Below are 12095 nucleotides of genomic sequence, written 5' to 3' on the forward strand. Positions count from 1 at the left end.
TAGATAGCATCACAAGTTTGTTTGAAGAAAAAAATAGTTAAGTGAATAAAATTACAAAATGAAATGTTTATTTCAAACACAGGGATTAATGCGTTTGACACAATAAAATTGATTATAATGAATAAACATCAACTTATAAACTCTGAACCAGAAGTTAAATGACCTTGTACACATTGCATGAGTATTTAAACAGAACCACAATCGTTCAATAAAATCATTTGTTCAACTCTTTTGCACATGAAGACATGTAAAGCATACACATGTACCCAAATCAAAGAAAATTGATTTCTTGTTTACTGTATATTCCTTCTTTTTAACCGAGTACTTAATACCGCGATTCAACAGTTTTCCATCAAATCGCGATTGCCGAAATTTTATCATAGTTTCATGTAGTTAACATATGTCTGTAAATTAAAAGCGAGATTTTAAAATTCGCGAGACAAACTTTTCGCGATTCTACGCGGATATTAATTCCGCGCGTTTAACTAGGAATTTACAGTACTGTAGATTCCTTCTTTTAACCCGAGTACTTAATACCGCGATTCAACAGTTTTCCATCAAATCGCGATTGCCGAAATTTTATCATAGTTTCATGTAGTTAACATATGTCTGTAAATTAAAAGCGAGATTTTAAAATTCGCTAGACAAACTTCTCGCGATTTTACGCGGATATTAATTCCGCGCGTTTAATTAGGAATTTACAGTACTCTGAGCATTAAGTTTGCTTTGATGGCAACATAGCTGGTACTTTAGACGCACTTAGACGCACTTATAACCTCTGCCATATATCAAGTTAAAAAAAAACACAAAAGAAACCGCACAAATAATGCTAAAAAAATATTAGGATTTCAAAATGCATGTTTTAACAAACAAAATGCTTTCAGGATGTAGCAAAAAACTTAATATACCTGATTAGATTGTGTTCTAAACTATAAACTAGATGGACAAACACACTGTTACCATGGATATATGGTGACCCAACCAAAGAATCATTCAATAAAATACTTCTTTGATGTCTTCTTTAAGTTGTTTTATAACATTGCAGATAAAACTAATATCTGCACAAAACCATCAAAACATCATCCACAAACTAGCTATCATACATGTACATGTACCAGGTGCACCTTTCACAAAATCTCATTTACATACAATACATCTTCTCAGCTTTAGCGCTTAGGTTGCTTGCAGCTACAATAACAAAAGCTTAAATCTTAACACAAACAGATAATATTAATTCTTTTTCTGACAATGGTAATCTTATTAGGTTGTCACGGGTTCCAGAATTTACAGTCAATGTTATGGACTTGTTTGAGCAAAAACCACGTACTGTATACAATATCATGCAAGAGCTAGATTTAGTTCATGAAAAATGGCTCAAACAAAATAATTCTGCTCTAGTGTGTGTGTGTGAGCTTCTCTAAAGAAAAATTGGTATCAATTTATTGCTAAAAGAAAAATATTATTTGAAAATGTTCAATTGTGTTTTAAAAAATATAAACTTGAAAAAGTCTAGATTTTAAAATTACCCTCAAAAGGGAAAAACTAATTGGGGGGGATTGTGAAAAAGGGTTCAAAGCCTTGACAACCATTTTTAAACATAAGTTATAGTATTTGAGTAAAGTCAATGAGTTCTGTTAAAGAAATGCAAAAAGTAAAGCTCAATCTTGGAAAACTTGAACTCAAATTTAGTACAAAATTGGTGTATCCCATTCTCCCTAATATAAAGAAGTTCAGGAAGGAAAAACCACTTTGGAATGCATGAAACATTTGGATAGAGAAAGGAGTTATCCATCTTTGCGATTGGTCAAAGAGGAGAAATCACATAGGTAGAAGATGGTCATCCTTGTCCTCCTCTCCCTCTAGCTGATCATCTCCGATACCTTTGTATGATCGGGATCCAGAGGATGTCTTGGATCGACACACCAAGTCACAGCCATCCTGTTGAGAGAAATCAGAGTGCTTATAGGGTTAAACTGTTGTGTAGAATGGATAACTAATTACCAGTCAGAGGTTCAGACTTGATAAACAGGTTAACAAGATGAAGGTCAACTTACAGCTTGAAGATTTCCAAAGTCTTGCCAGAATGAATAGTTTGGACATTGTTCTTTTCCTTTAGCATGAAGAACAAATCGCATGTAGGCACACCCCAGAATAAGATATAAGGACAGCACACACACAAACCTGTCAGAACACCAGAGTCAAAGAGTTCAAATAAGAAAGTTATCTATTTATGCTTTCCTCAATTTAATGGTGGTTATTAAAAAGTACTGATATACTGTATGTATATTGTTCTTGCATAATCCTACTGTTAAATACATTTGTACCTTAAGAAATCATGTATTTTTGGATATACGTATTTACATCAACCAAGTATTATTATCGCTATTTCTTACGGAAACTTATAGTCAATTCATAGTTCTATAGAAACAGCCAGACTGAAATCTACATGGCCTGTTTATATTAGTCGAAATCTGTAACGGCTGCAACTGACAAAATATTGACAGGACTGAAACTGACACGCTCTGTTTTTCAATTGGTCGAAACCTACAGCGACTTTAGAACAAGTGAAAAGCTGTCAATGTGACAGCAAACCGGGTTTTCTTTTATGTAAACTGTATCCATAATCCATGTCAACCCTTATCCAGTGAAATGGAGAACCCTACATGTATATGCAACATTTTGCCAAAAAATGACTAAGTTCAAAAACTAGTATTTTTTTCATAAATTATCGGAAATCAAAATCCTAGCAATATGCACACCCCTGATATATGTACAATTGATCTGCAAAAGAACAACTTCCTATCTTGAGAACTGTAGGAGGAGTTATCCGTACAATGAGGGTACCCTATATGCAATATTTTGCCAAAAAATGACTAAGTTCAAAAGCTGGTATTTTTTCGATAAATTATCAGAAATCAAAATCCTAGCAATATGCACACCTCTGATATATGTACAATTGATCTGCAAAAGAACAACTTCCTATCTTGAGAATTGTAGGAGGAGTTATCCGTACAATGAGGGTACCCTATATGCAACATTTTGCCAAAAAATAACTAAGTTCAAAAGCTGGTATTTTTTCGATAAATTATCAGAAATCAAAATCCTAGCAATATGCACACCTCTGATATATGTACAATTGATCTGCAAAAGAACAACTTCCTATCTTGAGAACTGTAGGAGGAGTTATCCGTACAATGAGGGTACCCTATATGCAACATTTTGCCAAAAAATGACTAAGTTCAAAAGCTGGTATTTTTTCGATAAATTATCAGAAATCAAAATCCTAGCAATATGCACACCTCTGATATATGTACAATTGATCTGCAAAAGAACAACTTCCTATTTTGAGAACTGTAGGAGGAGTTATCCGTACAATGAGGGTACCCTATATGCAATATTTTGCCAAAAAATGACTAAGTTCAAAAGCTGGTATTTTTTCGATAAATTATCAGAAATCAAAATCCTAGCAATATGCACACCTCTGATATATGTACAATTGATCTGCAAAAGAACAACTTCCTATCTTGAAAACTGTAGGAGGAGTTATCCGTACAATGAGGGTACCCTTTTGGCAGCCGCCCGCCCGCCATCCGCCCGCCCGCCCGCCCGCCATTTTCACCATTTTAATAACCGGATTTTTCCGTTGGAAAACCCGGTTAAAAATCAAGAACTGAACAAAATAATCATGACAATGTCAGACTCAAAAGTCTCACACGAGACGATTTGGTTGTTACTTTTAGCTAACATAATTATGTACATTAGCAGTAATTTTGTGAATTTTTTATTTTGAATTTTTCTGCAATGTCGCTACCTTTATATCCCAAATGAATCACCAAAGAAAGCATTTTATTTTTTAAGGATCCTCAACACCCTGTGACTTCTACTTTTTATGACAGTACATCACAACATGGCGATTTTAGCACATTGTGAAACAGTTTATACCACCTTCCATTGTTGTCTATCTCTGGCAAAGTGGGTGTTCCTTCAGTCTAAAAACTTGCAGGCCCAAGTTCGAATACTCCAGGGATTTTTATTTTCATGAACAGCAGTAAAATTTAAAAAGTTGATTTTTTTCCCAAAAATAGAGATTTTTTTTTTTATCATTTCAAGTCGAACACATGCTAAAAATCCATATCTTTAAGTAATTGAGAAGAATGGGCTTGTAGGCAAAACTTTTCCCAGGTGTGTGGAGGACCCTTAAATGGATGCTTACACAATGACAAGAATGGACCCAATACTGAGGCCTGGTGTTGATGATGACGTGGGACATACTACACTGGTCTTCATTTCAAACAGGTAAAAACATTCTTGAGTTTTGTTGTTTTCTTCTTCATATATCACTAGCTGTTCATCCTGAAAAATAATGTGGACATATACAGACTGGGATATCACATCCACATTGTACAAACTTACATACCTCAATCTTGTACTAACTGACATTCCCCCTCATAGCTGCAGGACTGTAGCTCCCGGTCTGAAAAATTTCGGATGGACGACCTGGGAGCTACACTGCCTCCCATAGGAAAAATCTGCAATTTACGGCGCACAAAAAATTGCGCTTATTGTGGACTTATTAACCTGATTTTTACTCAAATTCTGTAAAAATAATTTGTACCATTAAATTCTTCTGCCAATTTACTACTGATATCGTCACTTTACTTGCCTCAGACTTTCTCTTAAACATGATAACCGACCTCGGAAAATGAAGTATGTTAATTTACGTCGAGATCGAGAGTCGCCATTTTTAAATGTAAACAAACTTGCACCACTTTAATTTGCAGGGCTGTGATGGTGTTTAAAAGAATATAAGAGGCAAGTGAAGTGACGATATCTGTAGTAAAATGTCCGAGGAATTTTTTGGGATCAAATATTTGTACAGAATGTGATCGTAAATGAGATTAATCAGTCAAAAATTAGCGCAATTTTTTGTGCGCCGTAAATTGCAGTTTTTTACTACGGGAGGCACTGTAGCTCCCAGGTCGTCCATCGAATTTTTTCAGACCGGGAGCTACAGTCCTGCAGCTATCCCCCTCATTGAACATACTGTTATACTCCCAGTGATATACCTCTACATTATATATACTGACATACCTCCACATTGTCCATACTGACATACCTCCACATTGTACATACTGACATACCTCCACATTGTACATTCTGACATACCTCCACATTATACATACTGACATACCTCCACATTGTACATTCTGACATACCTCCACATTATACATACTGACATACCTACACATTATACATTCTGACATACCTCCACATTGTACATACTGACAAACCTCTACAATGTTCATACTGACATAAATCCACATTGTACATTCTGACATACCTCCACAATGTTCATACTGACATACATCCACATTGTACATTCTGACATACCTCCACAATGCTCATACTGACATACCTCCACATTCTCCATACTGACATACCTCCACAATGTTCATACTGACATGCCTCCACATTGTTCATACTGACATACCTCCACATTGTCTATACTGACATACCTCCACAATGTCAATACTGACATACCTCCACAATGTTCATACTGACATACCTCCACAATGTTCATACTGACATACCTCCACATTGTCCATACTGACATACCTCCACATTGTCCATACTGACATACCTCCACATTGTCCATACTGACATACCTCCACATTCTGACATACCTCCACATTGAACATTCTGACAAACCTCTACAATGTTCATACTGACATGCCTCCACATTGTTTATTCTGACATACCTCCACAATGTTCATACTGACATACCTCCACATTGTGTATACTGATATACCTCCACAATGTTCATACTAAAATACTTCCACATTGTGTACACTGAAATACCTCCATATTGTACATAATGTCCTCCTCCACACATATATATTCTTAAATTGTACACACTGACATAGCTACACATTGTACCTAGTGACATTCATTGTACATACTGATATACCTCCACATTGTGTATACTTATATACCTCCACATTGTACATACTGATATACCTTCACATTGTACATACTGATATACCACCCATTGTACATACTGACATACCTCCATATCGTACATATTGATATACCTCCACATTGTACTTACTGATATACCACCACATTGTACATACTGATATACCACCAAATTGTTCATACTGACATATTGATATACCTCCACATTGTACATACTGATATACTACCACAGTGTACATACTGATATACCACCACATTGTGTATACTGACATACCTCCATATTTTTCATACTGATATACCACCTCATTGTACATACTGATATACCACCACATTGTACATACTGATATACCTCCATATTGAACATACTGATATACCACCACATTGTGTGTATACTGACATACCTCCATATTGTACATACTGATATACCACCACATTGTACATACTGACGTACCTAAATACTATGCTATTAATTATTAGGTTTGTTACTGACTCACTACAGAAATATATGGGGTTGATCAATCTCATAGATGGCGAGGCGAAGCCGAGCCGTCTATGAGATTGATCAACCCCATATATTTCTGTAGTGAGTCAGTAACAAACCTAATAAGTGTTTTGTTTTCCCGAGGACTATCAAGTGACACATTTATTCACAAAAGCGATGATCTACGCAAACCCATGTATACAAGTTCCCCAACATCTCGTCCAATTTAACTCTTTTAAACTCTTCAAAATATTTACCTCACCTTTTAAATACTCTTTGAAAATCTTCGCTTCACTAATGTTTTCTTACAATGTTTTGTTGCTATTCAATTTTAAAGGTTTTTTCCCTTTCCTCTGCAGAGATTTGAGCAAATCTCGATGCTGCCATATTGTTCTGCTCCATGCACAACAATGTGACGTCAATATTCAAAGGGCAACTACTCTAATTTTAAAGAATTTCAAAGGGCAACTACTCTAAATATTTTAAGAACTTACGGAACACAGTTTCTGTGTTAAAAAATATGAAATGTCGAAATGAGTAGGCAAAGCGGCGGCCAATGACAGCCATATTGCCTAATATTAATCCTCATCGAACCTACAAAGAGATATATGAGGCAATCATGTGCTATGTTTAAACCAATGAAAGTGTGGCATTTCAGTCCAAGGGAAAACAAAGACTGATATATCTCCACAATGTACATACATGTATTGCCATACTTAAACATTGTGCATACTGACATACTCCCACATTATACAGACTGACATACCTCCACATTGTACATACTGACTTACCTCCACATTATCCATACTGACATACCTCCACATTGTCCATACTGACATACCTCCACATTGTACATACTGACATACCTCCACATTGTCCAAACTGACATACCTCCACATTGTACATTCTGACATACCTCCACATTGTACATTCTGACAAACCTCCACAATGTTCATACTGACATACCTCCACATTGTACATTCTGATATACCTCTACAATGTTCATACTGACATACCTCCACATTGTCCATACTGACATACCTCCACAATGTTCATACTGACATGCCTCCACATTGTTCATACTGACAACCTCCACATTATACAGACTGACATACCTCAACATTGTACATACTGACTTACCTATATACTATACAGACTGATATACCTCCACACTGTACATATTGCCATACCTCTACATTGTGCATACTGACATACTCCCACATGATAGAGACTGACATACCTCTACATGGTAATGCATTCTTAACAAGGCCTTGGACTTTCAGTAGGGCGTTACTATTTATTTATTGCGTCAAAACAAGTTAAAAATGACGCTGACTTTAGGTGAAATATACACCGATTGAGTAGTATTAGCTCAAAAACCAGACAAATCGTGTTGATTTCAAAGAGCAATGGCTGAGTGGCCTACAATGAAATAGACAGGCCTACATCACATTGCAGTTTGACATTAACTACCCAAAGTCCAAGCTCTTGTTAAAATGGTTTTATATGAAAAAGTTCCTTCACTTGCATGAAGCTTCTGCATCTATTGTAATATTCAAGCTCATTCTTTAACTGTACTTACTCCTATTGCAACACTACTATCACAATTAAACATCACTCTTGCTCTCCTTGGCTCTGAACCACAATGACTGCCATATGGTTGCCCATCTAGGTATTCCAGTATTACCCAATCTCCTGGTAAAACAAAATATTTATCACTTAGCAACAATATTAATGGCATTATTCACTTGTTTTCATGCATAACAAAATTTGCAAGACAATGGTAAAATATTATGTATTATCCCATTTAATTTGTGTCAGTTATTTTTGTTATATAGAAGCTTTTCATAGCAAACAATACCATATATAATATTTGCATGACTATTGTATTTTTGGGAATTTACAAGCGATCATTAAAAAAATTGATTTATGGATAAAATATTCAAAACATGTATTAATAACACTTTTTGGGTTTTAACATACATTTTACAATATTTTGACTTTTTCGTTATCAATAATAAGGACTGTTTCTTCCTACTAACAAACTAATGATGTAAATATTGATATTCAAAGCCAAAATCCCATTTCTTTAAATATTTATCTTCTCTCTGCCATTATATCACCAGATAGGTTGAGTCTTTAAAAAATAAATGCAAAAACATAATTGCCATTTGGTATTACGGTAAAGGGGTTTACTCCCTTTGAGATTTTTCAACATTTATAGTATTTCTCTGAGGAAATACCTACTTCCTTGAATTATTGTAGAGTTTGTGTATTGTCCTATTCCATAAAACTTTTTGGTTTCATCATTCTGTGTTTCTTGCACCATTCCATATGGCATATTTAGCGCTTTAATCCTGTCCAAGTTTGAAGCTAATGTACACACACCAAAGAAGTATTTGTAGGAATTAGTTCGATCTGTACCAAAATATCTGAAATATAAATTAATAGATGATAAATTATTGTACATGAATTACTATGCAATGTATGTATTTAATATTTTCAGGTTCATCCATGTTTCGATTTATATTACTTCACAGCATAAAGGAAATCTCACGTTTTTCCCACTAGAGGTTGAATCCTCCTCTGAAGATCTTTATCGCTAACTTTAGGACCATGTCTGGGGAATTTACAGTCAGACTGAGATACATCCACCAGATACATCAAAAGAACAAGAAATGCCCAAAAAATATCAACATAATTCATTTTCTTGTGTCTCTTTCCTTGTTTCCTACAGAGAAAGAAAATAGTGATATGACGGGTTAATATGTGCAAAGAATTCATAAAATCATAAGCATTTCTACAGCTAATTTCAACTCAAGCTACAGTAATCTGATGCCCAATTTACATGGAGAGTTAAATTTAAAATAAAAAATAAAATCACAAGCATTCAAAACAATGTAAATAAATTTGGAAAACGAAATTAATTTAACAGACATCATTGCATTTTCTTTGCATTTGATATCTGCATTGCAAGGTGAATCATATCCCAACATAGCTGCAGGTCTGTAGCTCCAGGTCTGAAAAATTCGGATGTACGACCTGGGAGCTACAGGGCCACCCATTGAAAAACTGTATATTTATTGCGCAGAAAAACATGCACTAGTTTTCGACTAATTTACCTTATTTATACGCAAATTCTGTGAAAACAATTAGTACCATTAAATTCTTCATGCAATTTACTACTGATATCGTCTCTTCACTTGCCTCGGATTTAAACACCATCACCAGTCCCGTAAATTCATGTGGTGCACTTTGTTTACATGTAAAAATGGCGACTCTCGATCTCGCTGTAAATTCAACATACTTGATTTTCCGAGGTCGGTAGCGTGATTCGGAGAAAGTCTGAGGCAAATAAAGAGGTGATATCAGAAGTAAATTGCATGAAGAATTCAATGGGTGGCCCTGTAGCTCCCAGGTCCTCCATCCGAATTTTTTCAGACCGGGAGCTACAGACCTGCAGCTAATCCCAAAAAAATTGGACTTCAATGTAGACCACCTAAATCAATTGGTAAACTTGATATAATTCAATTCTGGTTGTAACGCGCTGTCTGATTGGCTTAAAAATTATTTTATATTGTATAAAGAATGTTGCCTACGCCATAGTAAGACTAACGTCAAAAACATATCAATACGCCTGACACTACGTTTAAATTTTGTATAATTTTTCGTAATTTTAAAGGTCAAATGACCATTTTTATCTACAATGAAGAGTAAAAAAATTAAATTATAAGCAATGAATTCAATATTTATTAGTTTTATACGATATAAAATGGTTTGAAACCGCTTATAAAGCGTAAACTGCCCCAACCAATTATATATCATATAAAACAAATAAATACTGAATTCATTCCTTAAATCTAATATCAATAAGTTTACATCAAAGTGTAGCATGAACACAATTCAATTTTCATTTCCGTAAGCATAAATAAATTCACTTCATATATCAATTTATGATAAATTATCTGCTCATTTATGGAAACAATTTCTATACATTAAAAGAGGTAAAAAATTTAATTGCATCTAGATCTACTTTGCAATTTTTAACATGCCTATAAAAAGAATGAATAATATATATGCGTTATATCACTGTTCACAGAAGTTTTTCAGATATAACAAAAATCAAATGCGTCATTTCGAAAATAATAAATTAATGGCAACAGTTCCGAATCATATTAAGTTGCATCTCTAACCTTCAAAGCTGCTTGGTCCGATTTTTTTGTTATTACAGTATCAAATTTTTTTCCATACAAATCATTTATCTCAAAAAGTTATAGACTTTCTCCTATTTACACCAGCAGAATCAGTCTCCTTTCAAAGTTAGAAATATTCAAAGTAAATAGAAATAATTTCTTTTGGGCAAACGAAAAAACAAACCAAAATGCATCACGGGAATGTTTAGAAAAGGAAACCACTTGGTTTGGCCCCCCAAATGATTGGGGTTATTCAACCTGCATGCTATGCATCAATTGTAAAGAAAGCAGACTTCAGAAATACTAGCAAACAAAACGTACACATGTTTATTTGTAATTTGTCTGATCATTTCGACCCTTATTTAAAGCGATGTCAAAGTCGTATATACAATCATACCCGCCTCGTCATCAGAGGTGTAATTTAACCTGAGGCGAAATAACGCGGTACCTTTTAATGTCGTTTGTTTTGTTAGCAAATTTTGTACGTACTTTTCTTCATTGAAATTTGGCATAATTGACTGGAAAAACTACTGCAGTGTCTATTATTATACATATACTAAGCATAGCCATTGTTTAAAAGCATGCATAAAATTTGATATAAAATCGGACCAAGCAGCTTTAAGATTATAAACCTAGTATACACAGGGAAGTTATTATTCATATCAACAGCACGCACAAAAACGATTTCTAGGCATGTTCTTTACAAGACGAATGTCTTGATTTGAATTTTAAACACTTTCTCATTCCACAATGCAAATTTACATTGTCAAAAATTATAATACATTCATAATGTTGGAAAGAACACTGTCTGCAATCAGTTTCTTACATCAAATAATGAATCAATCTTTTCAAGTGTGTAAAAATCTTGTGACACGCCGAACAGGAAGTGTATACAACACGTCCAGAAACAACGATCCCGATAAAAATACATACATTTGGTTGATTTTTGACATTTCATTTTCAATTTTACCTTAATTATCACAAATATTGGTCTTTAAATTAGATATATACTTAATATGCCGAAGACATGTAATATATGAATAAGGAAAGTTGGACTGAAATTTAAGTTATATACTACGCCAGCCCATCCCCCCCCTCCACGGAATGTTCTAATTTCCTGTTTTTTTGCTTGTCAAGATTTTTTGGATGAGTCTGCCCCCCTCCCCCCCCCCTCCAACTTTCAAAAACAATGCTACGTGCCTGGCTGCGTTTTACAAAAAAACTTACGACTAAGGACCAAATTAATGAATGTTTATTAATCACCAACTAATCAATGATTTATTCTTATGGCTAAAAATTATAATAATTGGAATTTAAATATTTGTAAACAAATGGTTTTATGTCAATTTTGTTCATTAAAGATCATTTTACGAGGTTGTAAATATTTACGACTTTGTCGTAAGTTCTTTTGTAAAATCCAGATGGACATTAATCGATCAACTATT

At 34.4% G+C, this 12095-nt stretch overlaps 1 protein-coding gene across 1 annotated transcript; it reads right to left on the reverse strand.

Moving 5' to 3' along the window:
* Nucleotides 1-46: 46 nt before the first annotated feature.
* Nucleotides 47-11574, reverse strand: LOC128188137 (cation-dependent mannose-6-phosphate receptor-like). The gene is made up of 7 exons (XM_052858997.1): nt 11477-11574; nt 9015-9188; nt 8705-8889; nt 8040-8152; nt 4214-4353; nt 2055-2181; nt 47-1938 (listed from the first exon to the last, which is right to left on the reverse strand). Coding segments are annotated over exons 1-7 (861 nt in total). The 5' UTR covers nt 11479-11574; the 3' UTR covers nt 47-1818.
* Nucleotides 11575-12095: the final 521 nt, after the last annotated feature.

Source organism: Crassostrea angulata, chromosome 6 (genome assembly GCF_025612915.1).
Source record: "Crassostrea angulata isolate pt1a10 chromosome 6, ASM2561291v2, whole genome shotgun sequence".
Classification (NCBI taxonomy): domain Eukaryota; kingdom Metazoa; phylum Mollusca; class Bivalvia; order Ostreida; family Ostreidae; genus Magallana; species Magallana angulata.

Coding starts and splice junctions, on each gene's coding strand:
- LOC128188137 (XM_052858997.1), bottom strand. Junction 4,354..8,039: donor ATAGTAGTGTTGCAATAGGA/GTAAGTACAGTT, acceptor ATTATTTTTCAG/GATGAACAGCTAGTGATATA. Junction 2,182..4,213: donor GGGTCCATTCTTGTCATTGT/GTAAGCATCCAT, acceptor GTGTTCTGACAG/GTTTGTGTGTGTGCTGTCCT.